The sequence below is a fragment of the Esox lucius genome, chromosome 11, assembly GCF_011004845.1.
Source record: "Esox lucius isolate fEsoLuc1 chromosome 11, fEsoLuc1.pri, whole genome shotgun sequence".
Taxonomy (NCBI): Eukaryota; Metazoa; Chordata; class Actinopteri; order Esociformes; family Esocidae; genus Esox; species Esox lucius.
Window position 1 is genome coordinate 22,129,583 of NC_047579.1, and position 19,622 is coordinate 22,149,204.

At 43.2% G+C, this 19,622-nt stretch overlaps 1 protein-coding gene across 1 annotated transcript; it reads right to left on the reverse strand.

Moving 5' to 3' along the window:
• Positions 1-378: 378 nt before the first annotated feature.
• ccnf (cyclin F) lies at positions 379-18,895 on the reverse strand. The gene is made up of 17 exons (XM_010864317.5): positions 18,543-18,895; positions 17,460-17,614; positions 17,154-17,260; positions 16,974-17,041; positions 16,658-16,854; positions 16,072-16,125; positions 11,613-11,717; positions 11,195-11,272; positions 10,798-10,952; positions 10,457-10,621; positions 10,105-10,228; positions 9,793-9,973; positions 9,336-9,423; positions 6,762-6,861; positions 6,248-6,381; positions 5,484-5,665; positions 379-3,129 (listed from the first exon to the last, which is right to left on the reverse strand). Exons 1-17 carry the CDS (start codon positions 18,553-18,555, stop codon positions 2,669-2,671), a joined length of 2,367 nt encoding a protein of 788 aa, XP_010862619.2. The 5' UTR covers positions 18,556-18,895; the 3' UTR covers positions 379-2,668.
• Positions 18,896-19,622: the final 727 nt, after the last annotated feature.

Consider the following 19,622-nt stretch of genomic DNA (forward strand, 5'->3'; position numbering starts at 1 on the left):
CGTGGCTGGACCCTCCTTAGACCGTCACGTGACCCCGCATACAGGACAAATTTTGGTCCAGACCTGCATTGATCTGTAGGTTCTGTCGATAGTAAAATAAATTGATGGCACTCCAAGGCGATATAAAAATACAGCTTTAACACTACAAATGCGAAAATATAATTTCAGCAGGTCACACATCAGTGCACTGTGAGTGCGCTCACTGGGTGTGGCTCCCTGGACACAGGTAAAACCAGGTTGAGGGTGGACCAGTACAAATCATTGACATTCAACTCAGAAGACTGAGTTGTCTGCAAGTCCACAGGCTTGTTTTAATAAAAACATCTCCCCAGGGCAAACACAGAAAAACGTCAAAACATCAACAATCACATACAAAAAGGCAGTTCACTTGTTTAATTTTGGATTGAAGCCAAAACATCCAGTTTCAAGTAACAGGCACAGTCACAGTACTTTTCCCATGTACATTTACATATGTACATACAACAGACAAGGGATATACAGAGTCTGCTTCATTAGAATAAAAAATATTTACAGTCAGTCACAATCATTTGTAGACCTGCATCCCATATAAATGTCACTACTTCTCTGAACAATCACTTTCCGGGAAGTGGTCAAAAGTAATTTATCATCATAAGGAGTAAGGCACCATGTCAGAAGCAGACAAAGGGCTCCTTATCCAGATCTAGAAACAGTCCTATGAATGCATATGGATGGCTCTGGTCATACAGTACTGTACAACACATCAAGTAACTATTTCCCATATAGTGTATATACTTCCATTTCTCCACATAGAATACATGCTGCAGATCCATTTTTTCTGAGCTTTAAATATGGCCATGTCTGTAAGTTAAGACAATGTCGTAGCCCAGACCCTAATTTTTTTTTAATAAAATGTAAATAAAACCCTTTTTAGGAGCACTGTTCAGAAATGTGGCAGAGATCGAGGCTACAGGGTCTCATTCAAAATCACATGAGAGGACCGGGAAGGGGGGATTCAGCAACAAATGGGAGAAAGGTAAGCAAAGGAGAACAACAGGTGTCAATGTAAAAAGCCAGACAGACATGCACAGAAGTGACTGAATCTACGACTCCAGACACCCTAAGACTGAAAGAGCATAGAGAATTTGGATACGCAGCCACGGCTTCCTCCAGGCCAAGGAGCTCCATCCAATGCATGTACTCTGTATAAGCCAACAAAATAAAACTTAGTGACATTGGTATTTGATTGTTCAAGCGTAGCAATTGTTGCTGTAACAAATAATTCAGTAGAACTGCAATGCTTCAGGTGAAAAAACCCCCCCAAAAAAACAAGTACTAGACCTTTAAGATGAACCAACTGGAGAAAGGGTAGGGAAATTGTTGACTCTTCTAGACAAAACTGAACTTCAGCTATCATGTTACATATATTACCATGGCACCAACTTCAGTGGTTTCAATTAGACAGATGTTTAGTGTCCAGTATTTCTTCTCCTGTGCTCCAACGCTAAACAGTAACAAGGTAAACAGCACATACATAGAAACCATCGGCAGATACAAAACTGTAGTTAAAAATGTATTAACATACAACTGAAAAAACATATCATATCTGTCTTCGGAGGTAAAAGTTAATTTTACCCAAAGATAGTTGCCCCATTGAAGTATTAAAGTACCTTTGGCACATGAACGGCACAAATGGATATGAGAATATTCTGACAATCAAAATAAAGCTTCAGACTTTAAAATCACAGCCATCAGTAGAAGAGATTGAGCCTGGAATTCAAAATGAATACTTCTCTATTCAGTCTGGATTCCAGTGCAGAGCAACCAATTCCTGACCATTCTGTACATGCAGTGCATATCGGAGTCTCTTCACTGGTATAAATGGAGGTAAGGCATGGAATTCCGTACATTAGGAGAGTTGCAGAGAGCAAAACAAACCTGTATTGATTCATCATCAATAATAGCAAAGTCACAAAATGCAGTTTGTGGTTCTACCGGTGTGTGAAACTTCATAAAAATATACATTTTGAAATGGTCCATGAAGTGTCTTTTACATCTCTTTTTTTCAAGAAGGTAGATGAAAACCTTGGCAATCTGAGCTAGGTTGTTGTGGCAAGAGTCAATCGTCGAAACCAGAAAACAGTCATTGACACTTGATTGCAATGTAACCTGAAAGTCCTGAGGTGGAGTGAAGGGTCTGAAATGGGAGTGCGCCACTCTGGTCAAAGGAAGCGCACTACATAGGAGAATATGGGGAGTCAGTGACACAGGAGGAGGACAGGAAACCACAACACTTCTCCCAAGTCTTCTGCCTATGTGTCTAAAAAGGAGTATTCTGCTGTGACTGTCAGCTTTTTTCCATGTTCCTCTCCCTTTCGTTTTTAAAGCGATAGGTTTTTGATATTCAAGCATTTCAGAAACCAGTGTGAAATACAGACCTTCGATAGGAAGAGTAGCGTCAGCGACTACAGTCATTCGGACCTGGGTTGTGGTCATCAGAGCAAGAAGGTATTAAAAACATTTCAGAACTAATAAAGGGTGTATTGGACCAGTCCAGGAAGCCGCCCCCCCCTCCCCCCCACCACCATATCTGCCTTCATACAAAAGAGTATATGAAGGCACAGATGAAATTGAAGAAAAGGTGGTTGAAAATACTTCTGGATCCAATTACTGTCAGTCAAGTCAGTGCTTACAGGCTTTGGAAACCTACACCGGAGGCGTACACCACCTCTTCATCGCCCCTCTCAGTCTCCCCGCTGCTGTGGGCTGCAGCGTTCTTCCTCTTCACCTGCCTGCGAGCCGCCGCAGCACGGGGTCTCTGCACTGGCACCAGGAGGCGGAACCCGGGGAGGGGCGCTGTGGTGCAGCCTGCAATGAGAGCAGGGGGCGCTGCAGTGAAGGTACAGGGCATCAGCAAGGAAGAGCAGTTGGAGGAAGGGCTGGCGCTCTGGACTGAGGAGTAGCCAGAGCTGTGGAGGTCGAGGGGCTCTCGCGGGCGGCTCCTGGCACTCCCCTGCCCTTCCTCCTCATACTCCTCTCGCTCTTTGTCCCCTTCGCAGAAGCTGTCATCGTCACTGGACAGGGCCCGGCAGTGCAGTTTCAAATCTTCATGTTCTGAGGCTAGTTCCAATTTTATGACCAGACTGGAGGCTGCACAGAAGAAAAAAAATAAAAATAAAATCAGCATGCCACAGTAGAACTTACTGGCTTAGGCCATTGATAGGGAATCTCCCCAAAAAAACAGTACAGACAGGAAAGACGCATTCAGGGGATATTACAAGAAATATCCCAATATGTTCCAAACTTCTGGAATTGGGGTGAATAACAGCAACAACAGTTTGCATTCAAAACTAAACTCCCCTCCGGCAAGTCAACCTGCTTACAAAAGCTGTCAACTATATTTGTATGCATTTTATATACATAAACGTAATCTAGATGGTGATTTCCTACACAATTCAGTGCTTGTGTTCTTATAGAAATTGAATGAAACAGTTAGAATATTAGCAAGCAGGAAATGGCAGAGGGTGTTCGGTTTGTCTGAGGAGATGGTTATTCGACATAGTTAAGCGGATGGTGAGAGGGTGAAGTTTATCACTGGTGGGGCTTCTGTAGGCCAAATACACTTTTGTATGCACCGCAAATGGTTTTTTTGTGAACAGAAATGACACTTTGCTACAATGTAAATTAGTGAGTGTACAGCTTGTATAAGAGTGTACATTTGCTATCCCCTCAAAATAACAACACACACAGCCATTAATGTCTAAACCACTAGCAACAAAAGTGAGTACACCCCTAAGTAAAAACTTTCAAATTGGGCCTACAGTCAAGCATGGTGGTGGGAGTGTCATGGTCTGGGGCTGCATGAGTGCTGACGGCCCTGGGGAGCTACAGTTCATTGAGGGAACCAAAAATGGCAACATGTACTGTGACATACTAAAACAGAGCATGATCCCCTCCCATCAGAGACTAGGGCGCAGGGCAGTATTCCAACGACCCCAAACACACCTCCAAGACGACCACTGCCTTGCTAAAGAAGCTGAGGGTAACGGTGATGGACTGGCCAAGCATTTCTCCAGACCTAAACCCTATTGAGCATCTGTGGGGCATCCTCAAACGGAAGGTGGAGGAGCGCAAGGTCTCTAACATCCACCAGCTCCGTGATGTTGTCATGGAGGAGTGGAAGAGGACTCCAATAGCAACCTGTGAAGCTCTGGTGAACTCCATGCCCAAGAGGGTTAAGGCTGGAAAATAATGGTGGGCACACAATATTTACACTTTAGGCCCAATTTGGACATTTTCACTTAGGGGTGTACTCACTTTTGTTGCCCGCGGTTTGGACATTAATGGCTGTGTGTGTTGTTATTTTGAGGGGACAGCAAAATGTATACTGTTATACAAGCTGTACACTCACTACTTTACATTGTAGCAAAGTGTCATTTCTTCAGTGATGTCAAATGAAAAGATATTCAAATATTTGCTAAAATTTGAGGGGAGTACTCACTTTTGTGAGATACTGTATTATGGAGGAATTATATTACAATGCAAATGGACCAAATAAACACACTACAATGAAATAAGACACTGATCCTAATCAAGGTAAGATTTTTCAGCATTTATATTTTCTTGACTATTCCACTTATCAATTGGATGGAATGGTCCCAAAGCCAGCCCATGGCAGATATCTAGTTGCCAAGCTAAAAAAAAACACTTGACGTTTTAATTAGTCAAACATGAACACACAAAGCACTGGCTGCTTTTGATTAGCGATGTTGAGTGCCATAAATGATGGCAATGCAGTTTTGTAACAAAGTGTGGTGTGCTATAATTATTCCTTAGTCAATCATCTTAAACATGCAGCCTGAGACAAAAATAGCCAACTCCTATTTTTAACCACCCATTTTGGGCTGGATGCGTAATGTTGTTTGTATGTAAAAACTTAAGAAAAAAAAACAGTTAGTCATGCAGAATGCAGAAGCTTATTTGTAAGCAGAAGCAGGTCTTAGGATCAGATATGAAGAACATCTCTGCACTTTAGAGGCAGTGTTAGTTACCAGCTGGGTAAGACTACTTTCCAAATCTATAAAAAAAAGTTCCCATAATGTGGAACTTTTCTCCATCCCTACATATTAAAAGGCACTGCAATTTTCCATAAAATCATGTAACCCATTATTGTTCTAGCAAAGACATCTATAGTAGTTGGATCCCATATCTCAGTGATCATGGACTAGTTTTTGGGGGATTAAGTATCTAAGCAGCTGGGTGCATTCAGTAGCGCAGAATGAAGCAAAAATTTTTGCAATTGAAATGTACTCGGAACCAAATGGGTTGAAATGTAAATTAACTCGAGAAGCAGAACCTAGCTGTTAAATGTTTTGGATGAATTAAGGTGGGTCCCCCTCACTATTTTGGACAATCTGCCTTCATTTTATTCCTAATTAACACTTCTGCTAAACACAGCTGACGGTAAGGATCTGAACTTATGCTCCCGTCCGCTTTTCACTCACTCTCTCCATCCTTGGCCTCTTTCTCTCCTTCGCTCTCCTGGTCACCCTCATAGCCAGAGCATGAGCTGTCCAGGCTCCAGTCGAGCATGTCTCCCACCAGGGTCTCCTCCTGAGTGGACAGCTCGGCCGTAGGCGTGGCCACGAAGCTGCCCCTGTGCACCGGCAAGGACTCCTCACGTCTCCTGGAAGGAAAAAACGGGTCACATTGACTCACCGAAAGATGGCAAATAAACTATGGCAAATAATAAATTAATTCTTTCTGTTTTCATTCAGTGAGCACAGGATGAAAAAAGATGGAATAACAGATGCCATATACAGCTACCCTCAAGAAGCATTTTTCACCCAATACCAAATAACAGGGATCAACAGTAACTTTTTGGTCCTCACTGGCCTGATTGGGCCAAATTTGCTAAAACACAAGAGGCCTGTTTATAAAACGTAATGGGATCAGAGGAGAATGGCCAGACGCGGTCAAGCTGATAGAAAGCGCACAAATACTCAAACTTCACAACCATGGGGTGTGAGGAAGAGCATATCTGAAGGCACAACTTGTTGAACCTTGAAGTGCATAGGGACCAAAAGGATTCCAGAGAAGTGTACCTAAGAAAGTGGCCAGTCAGTGTAGGTATGCTGTAATTTCTGAATCTTCTCACAGGCTACATTTTATTAGTATTATTGTAATAATTGCATTTCGCAATTTCAAAAACAGAAGGTCACTGATATTAATGCAGACATCCATCCATTCCTGTGCCACTGTAACCCACCTCTTGCTGTTGCTGGAGGGAGAGGAGAGGAAGGTGTGGATGTCAGCCGGGTGGCCCGTGAGGCTGGGCAGCACCATGTGGGGCTCCAAATCTGACACCTCCAGGATCTGACAGAGCTCCTTGAAGTCAATGACCTGGGGGAGGACACATGGAGCTGGTAAGAGCAATGTTCAGCGGGAGAGAGGGGACAGGAACCCCGGTTAGGGGCGGTGTTCAGCGGGAGAGAGGGGACAGGAACCCCGGTTAGGGGCTGTGTTCAGCGGGAGAGAGGGGACAGGAACCCCGGTTAGGGGCGGTGCTCAGCGGGAGAGAGGGGACAGGAACCCCGGTTAGGGGCGGTGCTCAGCGGGAGAGAGGGGACAGGAACCCCGGTTAGGGGCGGTGCTCAGCGGGAGAGAGGGGACATAAACCCCGGTTAGGGGCGGTGTTCAGAGGGAGAGAGGGGACCGCTGCGGTTGGGCTTGGCTGGTCAGTGTGAAAAGGGTCGGGTCCATGTCAGGCCAACAGGACTCACCTGTTCTTTACTGACGTGTTGGTAGGCTTCGTCCTCGAACCTCTGCTTGACGCCGGTCAGAGACACGTGTCTGTAGTCCTTGGGCACATCTTTACTGAAACTAAACAGAGACCACAAGGAGTGCGATTAATCATCCAGTCCGGATCCAGCTTAACACTCTCCAGCCGTGCGAAACCCACAGGGAAATCATCCCAGTAATCTGATATGACTTTGCTGGAAAACCGGCATGCCTCATCTCTAGTCTGACTCACACATACACGCGAGTGGCGCAGAGTGAGTCACTCACAGACGCTGTCCGGTAGCCTCCAGCACACCCTGCCACGCTCCCTGGCAGATCTGTCTCTGTCAAACGCCCCCAGCTTCCTCCTACTCCACTTTCATTCCTGGCCAACTACCCGCCCCTACATTGATCGTCCTCCAACGCACTAAGGCCTAACCATGACTTATATGCCGGTTAACACAAGCAGATAGAAACACGACACCTTAACTCCACCGTTTACAATGGGTCCCATTAAGGACGCAGACGACATCCACCAGTAGCGTGGCCCAATCAGTCTGGAACAGTTGACGGACAGACATCTCCACTCGATATTGGCCATAAATTATACAGTACACTGATTTTCTACAGTGGCCAAAAAATATAAAATAAAAAACTGAAAATGATTGGCCAAACTATTAGGAACATTTTCAACGGGCATGTTGGCGATTTCATTCATTACCATCAGAATCCTGTCCTACAGAAAATGTTCATGTGCAGATTAGCTAATATAGACTCAGTGGCACTGCAGTCTAAATGAATAACACTGTATTAAACAGATTACAGTTATGGTTATTGCACCAATATCAGGAAATGTTTGGCAATACTAAGGTTGCACCCCACGTCTTTCCTTTAACTGCCGGCACCATGAGGGAGGTGGGGTCTGAGATTTATTTATTTTTTTTAAATTAAACTACACACCGTCCACAAAGACAGCTCGAAGGGATAAGTGGGCCATTACACTACACTTAACCTATTCTGAATCAAATCACAATAGAGTTCGGTCTTCTCCTGGAAATCACAGTCATATTAAAAAGCAGCAAGCCATTAATCAGAAATCCTGCCTGACCCGCAGGCGTTTCCACAGTAACAGCAGTCAGACAGTACTAGTACTGTAGGATGGGATTAATTACACCTACCGCCCCAGAAATGTTAATGGCATTTCCCAGTACCTACATTAAGCAGAAAATGTCTGGTTAAGGGGAACCAAAGGACCAATGAGCTCAAGCACTCTCACACTGCGACCTGTCTGGCAATGTTCAGATGTACTGTGGCCAGCATCCTACACTGAGGCTGTAACCGAGCAACAGAGGACACGTGGCATCATATCCCGCATCCCGCACCCCCCTTCACAAGATACAACCACACGTGACTGGCAGGTGGCTCAAACAAATCGGGCAAATCAGGAGAATGCAGGGGTCATGAGGGGGTTGGTCATAACTCATGGGAGGGCAAACTTTTTAACTTCGGGGCTGCATAAAATTAAATGGATGGTCACATTTGCTTTGTAATTTGTTAATCATAAATTATTTGCAGGCCATAAACAGGCAGTAATTAACATGCATACAGTAGGTCTACATAATTTTAATTCAGATGTATAAGAGTGGGCTGGTGAGTTATGTTTTTCATCCCCACTAAACTATTTTATTACCCACCGTGGGTCAGATGGTACTGCCTTAGTGCGCTCAGCCCTGGGCCAACTGCTAACTTTAAATGGTAACGGAGAGCCGGATCGACCTGCCGAGGGAGGTTGGTATTCTCAGGTAGGACGGGTACATACAATGCATGGCAATTCATACGCAGCACAGACAGTTTACTACAGCCACTAGATACAGCCAAGAAAACCCATTTAAAACTGCTTGGTTTCAGCTCAAGCCAACGGGTTCATGAAATCTTTTATACTAAAGCTGGCCTAGACCGGTTTAATAGAACAACTGATACTGGCATTTGCCAGTAGAGAGAATTTGCTTCCAAACGTACGTAATGGCCGACATCTGGGAAGTAACATGTTGAAGACCTGTAGTCCAGTGTCTAGCCTATTAACCTGTAGTGTATTTTTAGCAGCACATTGTGAGGGTTTGAAGCGTCGGGCGATTTCCCTTCCACAGCTAAAACACCAACACAACCACCACCTTACCCCCCTCTTCCAAGGCCCCGCTGTCACCAAGGTAACCCTCATGAGAACAGAAGACCGTGATTTACGAGCACAGGAGCGAGATAAGAAACAACAGTTGGGAGATAAGGAGGTGGATGGGAGAGAGGAGGACACCAGCGTAGGAAAGCCAAGTGGAGCATACAGCCTAACAGAAAGGTACACAATCTGTCAGTGCCCATGAACAAGGCTCTTCAGCTGTATTGCTCAACACTCTAGATACGAGTGATGCATGATAAAATACACAAGGAACAATATACACAAGATGTCCCGGGGCTATCTGTAGGAGAATTATGGCCACATCGCATTGAATTACAGGAAGAAATGTCAGATGGGACCCATTTTAGTCACGTACGGGATCTGTGTGGTACTTAGAAGCACTTACCACTTGACATAGAGCAGCACGGCACAGGGGACCAGGTCCTGCTTGAAGAAGCCTGTATGATCAGCCAGCTGGCCAGGCCAGATGGGAGCTGGAGGCAGGGAAGACATGGGGCGAGATGACTACAGCATTAACACACGGGCCAACTGTTTAGAAAACACCCACAAAGAACTTAATACGTTTCAAAACGACAGAACTGAGAAGTTCCCCAATCCCGCGAGCTGTTAAACAACCAGTTCATCAGGCATGTGCCATGCATGACCACTGAGCCACTCGGGCTGTTGAGACAGCCGTTACTGAACCGTACATTTTGAACGTCCTCTCAGTGACATTCCTCGTTGCATTTCAGCTCCCGGAGCAGATCAAGTGAATACAGTAGTACATCATCAAGGAGCGTTCAGCGACATCCGTAACCAACAGGAGGCAGCTGAAAGACCGACCCCCGGGGGGGCCTCCTTACCGTAGTGGTGCAGGGCCCGGGTGAGCAGCAGGACGGCGCTGGCGAGGTGGGCGGGGGAGTAGGAGGTGAGGGACGAGTAGAGCAGGGAGAGTTCGCACACGTAGCTGAAGAAGTGGGCGCTGCGCCGCTCCAGGGGCAACAGGGACAGCAGCACCTCGCCGTAGTCCAACAGTGTCGGGCTCTGTGTGTGTGGGGGTGATGGTGGGCGCCGTTAAAGCCATACAAACACTAATGACCCACCACTTCTACTCGGTTCTTAAGGTTAATTGGCCACAGGGGCGCCGGGGGGGCCTGAATGTCAGCTGCACTCACCCTGATCTTGCCCCCCAGCACAGAGACGACCTCCCCCATCATGCGGACCAGGTCCTCATACTTGTAGGTGTTGTCGGTGAGCCACACCGCCTCCCGGATGGTCAGGATGTCCTTGCTGATGTACCTGATGAACATGGAGACAAGGGCCCGCCTCGTTAGCACCCGGAGACAAAAGCCTGAGCCAGGCCCGCAAAACGACCGCGAACACTCTGGAAAACCCCTCAGAAAGATCGGTCGTTGCAGTTCAGCTCGAGCTTTCGGCCAAAGCTGATCAAGTGAATACAGTAGTGAATCATTGAGGCGGAACGCGGTTTGAGGGCGGGATGCTGCACCAGTGGTTCGGGGGTCGTACCGTGTGCAGACGACCATGCAGGCGATGCCCAGCAGCTGTAGGTGGGCCTTGGGGACGGAGCGCAGTGCGAGGTAGCGGTCCACGCAGCCCACGGTCACGTGGAGGGTGAGGCTGGAGAAGTCCTTCATGGTGGTCACCTCCACCAGCCAGTCCACCAGGATGTATCTGGAGGGGGCAGGGGAGGAACAACCGTCTCAGGGTCTAAGCTAGCACAAACTCAGCATCATCTGGTTACATTACGTTTTCAGTGACGTTATGAATAGATGGGAGCACAAAACTGTCGGCGCAGGACAAGAGCCGTGTGACACCACCATCAGTCCCGGACCAAACCGGGGCCCTACCTCATGGTGTCGTTAATGCCCTGTCGGAGCACCTCCTCTGCCCTACGGCGGGGGACTGGGGGACAGGAGCGAAACAGCTGAGCCACCAGGTCAGCACAGGCCCTCTGCTCCAAGCCCAGGGGATTACCACTGCTGCACAGCTTAGCCAGAGACAACTGGACAAAGAGACAGACAGGGTCAGAGACAGTGGGCGAGAGAGATCGTTAATTATCGGGCACAGGTCTGAATGCAAGGCAGCATCTATTTGTGCACAGGAAAACCTCAACTAGTCACCCATTTGTTCAGGAGAAAAAAACTGTGCATTTTGTAATTCAGGCCGACTGTCAGTCAACAAACAAAATTGCATCGGTCATTGTGAGTAGAAAAATCTCAGACACACACACACACAGACACACACCTGTGCATCCCAGCATCCTTTGGCTGCGTAGTCCCTGAGCGTGCGTACACATTGGAGGTACCTGCCAGGGTCCGCTGTCTGGGGAGCACAGAGCAACGGTGGTATGTTAATAGGCCGTGTTTTTCCACTGGACTAAACCAACCACAGCAAGTTAAGGGGTGTTGGAAGCACACCGTCTCAGGCCTCCCCTAACCTGGTCATGGAAAACTCCCCACCTCTCAGTTGTTGGTGCCACCACAGCTATAACTAAACTGACTCAGGTTATCTACCAGATAAATCTTACAATCAGGTGCGTTAGAACAGAGTTAGAGCAACTTTCCAGGAACAAGGTTGAAAAGCCCAGCTGTAGTCCAACAACATTCACTGTTATATAAAACTCCACTGAGACGGGGCCCAGGCAGAATGGAGTGAAACCCACCGCCGTTTTCCGATTGGTTTCCCACAGCAGGTAGGAGCTCTGTAGACAGCCTGATTGAGACGACTGCTCTAGTAGCATCAGGGCCTCAGAGCGCTTGTCATCCTCCTGAAACACAAGCGTACATTAGAACATGTTTGCTTTAGTCTAGATTTCCCATACAGATTTGAAACACAGCCCCAATAAGTAATATGAAGCATATTGAAAGTAACCCTGGCAGGAAATGAGTCCTATTCTCCAGCGGTTCTTAGAATGATTATGCTGGAGATAAAGCAAACTGTATAGGCAATCAGGGTTGCGGATAAACACATAACATGCAATTGCAATCAGTTTCCTTAACATAAAAAAAAAAACAGTTATCTGATTAGATACTACTGAAAGACAAGACAGGTTATTTGGACTATTTATGAATTTAAAACGGTAGAAAATGTGATGACTGCTTGGTTTCTAACATAGGACTGACTATTGTCAGTGCCAAGGCATATCTTGCTGAGCATAGATATGGGTGTGATTTATAAACATTTTCATTCTTAAAATAATTTGCAAGTGTTCCAAACAAATTGGCTTAAACAAATTAAGCTCAAATTATAATTCATAAACAGTTCCTATAAATTTCCACGCCCTGACAATTGAAACTGTTGCAAACTAATAGAATTTAGATTATGATGAATTAGATTGAAGTTACCCAGGATGTTTTTAAAGAAAACAAACTGATTAGGCTATTGTTATTCTGATCCTAGTCAACTGAAACTGGTGCACCCAGTTGACACTGATTACCTTGCAATGTTACTACAACAAACAAATGAAATATTACACCATTTAATATACTTGACAAATACTTAAGGGGAAGGGGAAGCAAAAAACAATTACATATTTGATTTCAAATGGAAAATAACAAATCATTGTATTCCATGTAATCCTAAAATACTGAATGGTAGAGCTGCTGACAACACCAAAAACTCAAAATATGCACAGATTAGTTTTTCGTGCCAAGCTTCATATTTAAGATGTACAAGTGTAGTATACAGACTACGGTGAAAACACATGGCACAAGACAAATTGTGGAAAGCTCTCCAGTAAGAGGAACTGCCAGGTGGCAAGATGCTGGCAGAACAGACACTATGACACATCTGCACCTGCAAGAGACGCAGTTAAAAACATTTAGTGGTGTTTTGAGTGTTGTAAGTAGGGTTGTCACGATTACTACATTTTAGTTGACGATTAATTAGTAGCACAAATAAATGCGATTAGCAATTTAATTGTCTATACTGTAAATGTTATGCCACTATTGTAGTAATACAAGTGACGGATACTGAGATGATTGTTCAGATTTGTGGTGTATTCTGCTTTTGGGCGCCATCTTTCTGGAGCAAATCCGTCAATTTGCCTCCTCCAAATTACTGGGCTCAACTCTTTCAATTTGGTTTAAAACTAAAAAGCAACATGAGCAGTGCAGTTGTGTCCGATTTCAGAACTACCACTAAATCAATGTTGCTTACATAACTAACTAAATGAATGTGCCTTAACTGATGGAAATTGACATTATTAGAATGGTATTTGTTGAGACATTTCTAACAATGGCCTAAAAAACCCTTACTCAGATTGGAAACCTGATTTTGGAACCAAAATATAGCACAAAGAGCTTATCAAATAATTGCAATCTGGCTCAAATCGCAATCAGACCCCGATAATATTAATTATTTAAATGTTGGTGTCCCACAATTTTTTATTTTTTTACATGCATTAAAATCCCATGTAGTGTTAAGAACAGTAATTTGGCCAACGTTATTTGCTAGCAAGCTGGGTGATATTGAAGCCCAATCAGCTGCTACTAGCTGAACTAACAGCTACAGTAATGTAGCTAAACTAGTTATTCGTAGCTCACTTTACCAACCGGCTTGCCCAGCCAGTGATGACGACTAATAACAAGAACATAAGTCACAAACTTAGAGTGACTGAATTAATTTCATTTGAACATGAATGTTTGTGTACATGAGACAGTGAGCTTGGTAACGGGATGAATGTGAAAGACTGGGTTATTAATAGGTTATTATGTCAATGTTAACACATGATATAGTATTCCCGACATCATGTGTTAACATTGAGTGAAATTCAATGGCTTGACTTCCTTTGTCATATGTTATAGGATTAAGGAATACTGGACATATAATTTGAATTGTTTTCAGCCTATAATGTAATACATCAGTAGGGCTTGATATAATTTTCAGGAGTGAATATTTGGTAGGCTCTCTTAAGTTATGGTTCAAATTCCAAACATAAGATTTCAGAACATTAAAAAGTGGGAAAAATACAGATAAGACAGCAAAATAGTATTTTCTGGAACCCCCCCCCAAGAGTTAAAGGTAATTTCGAACCCTGAACTGAGGTCACTAAGGTCTTTACACAGGTATACTGTAAGATCAAGCTAGATGACAAAACTGTGCCCAAAACTGAAAACTAATAATGGTTATTATTCAATTAATAACCATTATTAGTTTCCACTTATTTTTGATATGCCATTTATTAGGCATGCACAGAACTTACACCGCCTAAGTCCTGAAGTCCTGAAGCCAATAAAAAAAATATCCCACAGAAGAAGCAAAAAGACTAGCTAGAAAGCTGGCAAGAATTAGCCAACCGCCGCTAGTGCAAGTCCATAGATTTTTACTTTAATACTGCTGTGGGGCATAATTAAGCCCGAAACACCTGAAATGCCTTATCACTATTTAAGCAATTGAAACAAAGGGTCTGGCTGACAAATTTCCCTTTGCATTTTGGCCACTGATGGTAAAAATTGCAATGCCCAGCCAAAGGGTCCCCAAAAATTGTTTAGCATGTGCCAATTTGTACCAGATTCCTTCAAAACCATACGCTTCTTAAACTTGTAATTACATATTACTGCATTATTTTCAAACATTATCACTATGACAGTGTTTCTTCTTATATATTATGTATATATATTATGTATATATATATTATAAACAACATTATAAAGCCTTGATCGTTAACAAAACGGTTGCTTTAAAGTGCAGTGTTGCCAAGCAGAAAAAGTGGAACATAGTAATCAAAGAGTGACCATTTTGTGACTCAGTTGCTCAAGTGCATTCTGTTAGCAACAAAAGGGGATGTCGTTTAAATTTACCATGAAACCAGTATGAAAATGTGTACTTTCACTACTGATAGTAGTTCAAGCAGTCTCAATTACTATATTAAAATAGAGCGGGAGAAAACAGAATCCCTTATGAAGAAACGACTAGTAGGGCTGCCAACCATGTAACAGGGGTGTTTCTGATTAATCATGAACAAACTGGTAGGGAGGCACGAATATGTCAGCCAGAGTGCTTTAAATTTGGCTGATTGGCTGTCTGAATACATCAAATACGCTACAGTAATCTTTATACATGTCTCCTGTCCTGTTGTCTTACTGAGATACATTTTTTGCTGTTGGAGTCTTTTACCACTACGTGTATACCTAGGTACTGTATAATGTATGGCGAACAGAATGTGCAACAGAAAAGAGAATGTGCAATTATGACTTTTATATTTTCCATGCATTGTCAGACTTGCGGGTCTTAAATATATAGAAATAGAAATTATGTACGACTGAATTTTCAGCTGTTGAAATTAGAAGCATCATTTTGATTTAATTTACGCCAGGGAAAACAGGAACAGGTAACGGTACACATATTTGTACCATAACATTCTGTACAGGACGTTTGGTTCGGTACAAGTCGTGATCCAAATGAAAAGTCTAGTTTTAACCACACGTTACTTGGTGTGAGAAACTAACATTCAAACTCAGAGATGCCTCCTGGAGACTTGGAGCCGTAACTTAGCAACTACAGTAGCCTTAAACATGTAACGCAGCAGCGTAAATAATTATTGTTGAACACAAACGACATGCCAAAGCTTGAGGACCCTCTGTATCCTTCAGGTCTCCCGCTCGGGAAAATTACGACTTTCTAGTTAATGCTCTACTAAGTAGGATTTGTTGAGCAAAAATAACAAGCAGGTTTTGTCCCGTATAAACATTGTGTAAGCTGATGAGATTCTTTAAGAGTTGTTTTGCAACACAGACAGTTCAATGCCAGTGAAAACCAGGAACCCAAAGCTAAAGTTATCAAGGCTAACAATGACATTGAACAGAGTTAACGCTTTTTGGTGGGAAATGTAGGCCTAATTATATTTTTCATATTATTATTCGAAACTTCATTCTCTAGCCGGCATTGGTGCTGAAACGACTTCCTGACCGGTGAGTAATTGCAAAATGCATTATTTAATTTTTTTACTGAAATAAATCCTACCTAGTGCAGCTTTAACTACAGTGGGCAAAGTTTTTAACTTAATAAAAAAACGTTGGCATGTCTTTTTCCACTGTACCGAAATCGGACCGAACCTTGACTTTTGCATACTGTTACACCCTTACTGCTTATCAAACCATTAAAAAGGTGTGGGTACTTACGTCAAAAAGCTGGAGAACTCTGGCCAGACAATGCAGCAACGGGCCTCTTCTACCCTAAAAAACACAATTAGAACAACCATATAGTCTATAGTCACTATTTGTAGGCAATAAAAAACAACTGGGTTGTTCCTGACATTGGAGTTGTGTCACAATTTAATTTCAAACAGAATAGTAATAACAATCAGATTAAAACGAAAAATTTACAAAATTCTTTAACTTCTAAAAAACTAAAATGGTATAGCACAAAAAACAAACATTTCCTAGAATAGCAAAGAAAAACTTCTCTTTCTGACAAAATCAAACATCTTTATATATTTACTTAGAACACAGTGATTTAATACATATTTGGAACAAGAAACAAAAGCCAATAACACTGCAACATGCATTTTATCCAGGCTGTAAGAGAATGCACAGCCCCAACAAAGTTTTTCGACAGGCCTATAAGAATAAATGAACTAGGCACAACTTAATTAGGCTTATTTTATTTCTTTTTTAAACAGCTCTTTTATGGTCTCCGAGGTTGGCTGTGATGGTCTGCATATCTACCCAGCCAAACTCAACAAGGACTAACCTGGACAACACTTACCACATTGGTGTCACACTCTGCCTTGAGACGGTCAAACACCACGGCCTTACAGCAGCTGCCGGTGGGGGACCAGGGAGGACGGATGAACACCCAAATGAAGGGGTCGGCAGAGGAGGAACGCAGGCTCTCCGCCAGGCTGAAGAACCGGGACGCCTTCCGGCCACACACGTCGGCCCGCCCCTCGTCACTCAGCAGCGCTAGGATCAAGGAGAGTGAAAAGACTTATTACCACACCGGTCAAGTCCATGTCAAGAAGTGTTGTACCTTGTAACTACTTCAGTCAAACATAATGACAGTCAGGTGTGGCAAAACTTACGTCCTTCGTTGTACAAATACGCAATCCCTAGTTTCACAGCTGCTTCAAAGTTGCCTTTTTCTGCAGCCCTGAAAGAGGATACAGAAACAAATGGTACATTGCACTTGCAGAAGCCATGATGTTAAGCTGACAATACTGGAGGTGAGAGCAGAACTGGGGAGTGGTAGGAGTCCATCGTACCTCTCAAAGAGCCAGACTGTGTTAGGGGCTGGCCATGTGTCCTTGAAACTGACATGGGCCCAAACGCTGGAGTGGTTATCGATGATGTCACGGAGCTGAGAGTGCACCTGGTAGAAGAGGAAGAAAGCCATCAGCTGAGTTAACATTGCTTACACGCATGCTAAAGAGTGTAAGGAGACATGGAGTTAAGGAGACAGCCAGAGTGTGACTGATCAATTCAGGTGGTGACAAGATATTTATATATGACTTGTTCAAATGGTGTACATTTGAGGAAGCTGTTCAATTGTCTAAGAGGGTGTCACTCACGGCTCTGACAGCCAGAAGGTCCTCAGGAGAGAGGCATTGGAACACACACAGAAGCACCTCTTCAGGTAGAGACAGGAGAGTCAGGGCTTGAACACGCTTACGGACCCGCTTCCGTGCTGGAACGGTGAAGCATTTGGAACAACGGCAGTGTATCACTAAAGAACAAAAGTGAAATAAGGAAAATTACCATCACAATTTTTTGTGTATCAAGTTTAAAAAAAAAATCTCTCTTTCCAACTAAATTGAATCTCAAATTAAATATAGTGACACAGTGTCTTCAACCCAGACTTGCAAAACCATTTACAATTGCCAGAATTTACAGAAGTTTTAATTCAGTACCATTTGTTGACAATTGAATGTGTTGTCCTCAAGATAGAAATTACCACTTGAGTGTCAGTTAAGATGGTTTCTAACGAGCTTGCTGCCTACAAACAGATGCTTGGCAATAACTATGCAAAGTAATAACAGTCAGCAAATGAGGATGAATTACTGAATTGTATAATACGGTAAACTGCTGGTTATAATCGTGCATATATTTCGACAGGCTAGTTAAGTGGCCAAGTGTCTAATGTCTAACATTAAACGTTCAGTTTCATTGAACTCAGCGCCCAAATTTCCCTCCTCAAACAAGCTAAACGACTGTACTGGAACCGACTTGAGCCAATTAAAACAACTTCAGTTATCAATGTGGTTTTCAAAAATATTATTAGGTAAAGTAATGTCAAAGTATTATAATTACAGGTAAATGGCTGTATTTCAAATAAATGCAGGTTTATAACGTTGCTGTGCAGAACTAACGACAGACATACTCGAACTACAGAAAAAGCTGGCTAGCTGGCTAGATAGAAGACACTAGCTAGGTTCGCTAACAAGTACTGCGTAAAGCTTACAAGTCAGTACTATAACAGTACCCTGATACTGTTGGTTAATTAGTATTGACCCAAATGCAGGCTCTGTTAGCATTCAATAAATAGTCTAAAATAGGTTTTCTTTAGCTAGCTAAACTATGTAAGCTAAGTAGCTAGCTATCCAGCTTAGTGTCTACCACGTTCACATGCTAATGCTTGATTGAGTGATACTTACCGCCCGCTTTCATTTCCAGTGGAGGGATCAACTCAGTTATTGCAAGCTACCTTGCTATTTAACGTTTTGCAATCACAAAGGTGTGCGATATGTGAACCTAAGTAAATATAACGAATGTTATAAACAATATTAAATTTGTCTAGCTACTTAAACAGCCTGGATGAGCTGTCTAACTTGTTGGGATGTTACGAAGTTGTTAAATTCAAATCCATGCATGCACCTCAACTTTTGAGGACCTCCTCAAATTTACTAAGCACCACCCGCGCGCAGAGTTTAAACATCAACTTCGATTTCATTGGCGAAAAACTGGTACGCCTAGCTACTGTCTACGGAGCTTTTGATTCGTCTAGAAGGTGAACGAACACTTTGATTGGTTTGTCTTTACAATTAATAACATTGCCTACTGATTGGATAAAACGAAACTTTTTCGAAGTACGCGCTTCCATGTAGACGCATTTCATTGGTCAAAGGAGTTACAAAACGATGACGTAGGGAACCAGTTTTCCTTGAACACATTTTGCATTGAACTTCGGGACATGTAGTGATCCTTTATAATTGACAGAGGCTGAAAGAGATACAGAGATGTCCTGTACATTTTCTCTTCAACCCCATTTGTGACTAACCGCTAATTATTAGAATCAGGTGTGCTAGGTTAGAGTGAAAACCTATAGGACAGTAGATCTCCAGGATATAGGGTTGGGCAGCCCTATACACTTTTCAATAGCCAATAAAAATGTGTAATGTGCATTGAGAACTGCTATTCAGGAGCGTTTTGCCTTTGCTTTTGAATGAAGATAAGTACCTGAATGTCGTTACACATTATTAATGGAGTTGCTACATACATTCGTGGACCTTTAATTAAATGAATCCAGAATATGAGTATATAGAATAATTAGAAGTGTCTCCACTTTATGATCCAAGCAGAATCTACATATCAGTTTGTTTTACTCCAATGTGGTAAATAATGTAAATGTAAGAAAAATCACACAGGCAGGAGTAAAGACTTGAGTAAGTTTGACAAGGTCCAAATTGCTATGGCCCGACGACTGTGTCAGAACATCTTTAAAATGGCAAGGTTTG

Excerpts from the sequence above, each read along its gene's own strand:
- ccnf (XM_010864317.5), bottom strand. Across the intron at positions 16,855-16,973 it reads GTATTTGTACAACGAAGGAC|CGCTGCTGAGTGACGAGGGG; the intron begins GTAAGTTTTGCC and ends CCTTGATCCTAG. Across the intron at positions 9,424-9,792 it reads CCGGGCCCTGCACCACTACG|CTCCCATCTGGCCTGGCCAG; the intron begins GTAAGGAGGCCC and ends CCCTGCCTCCAG.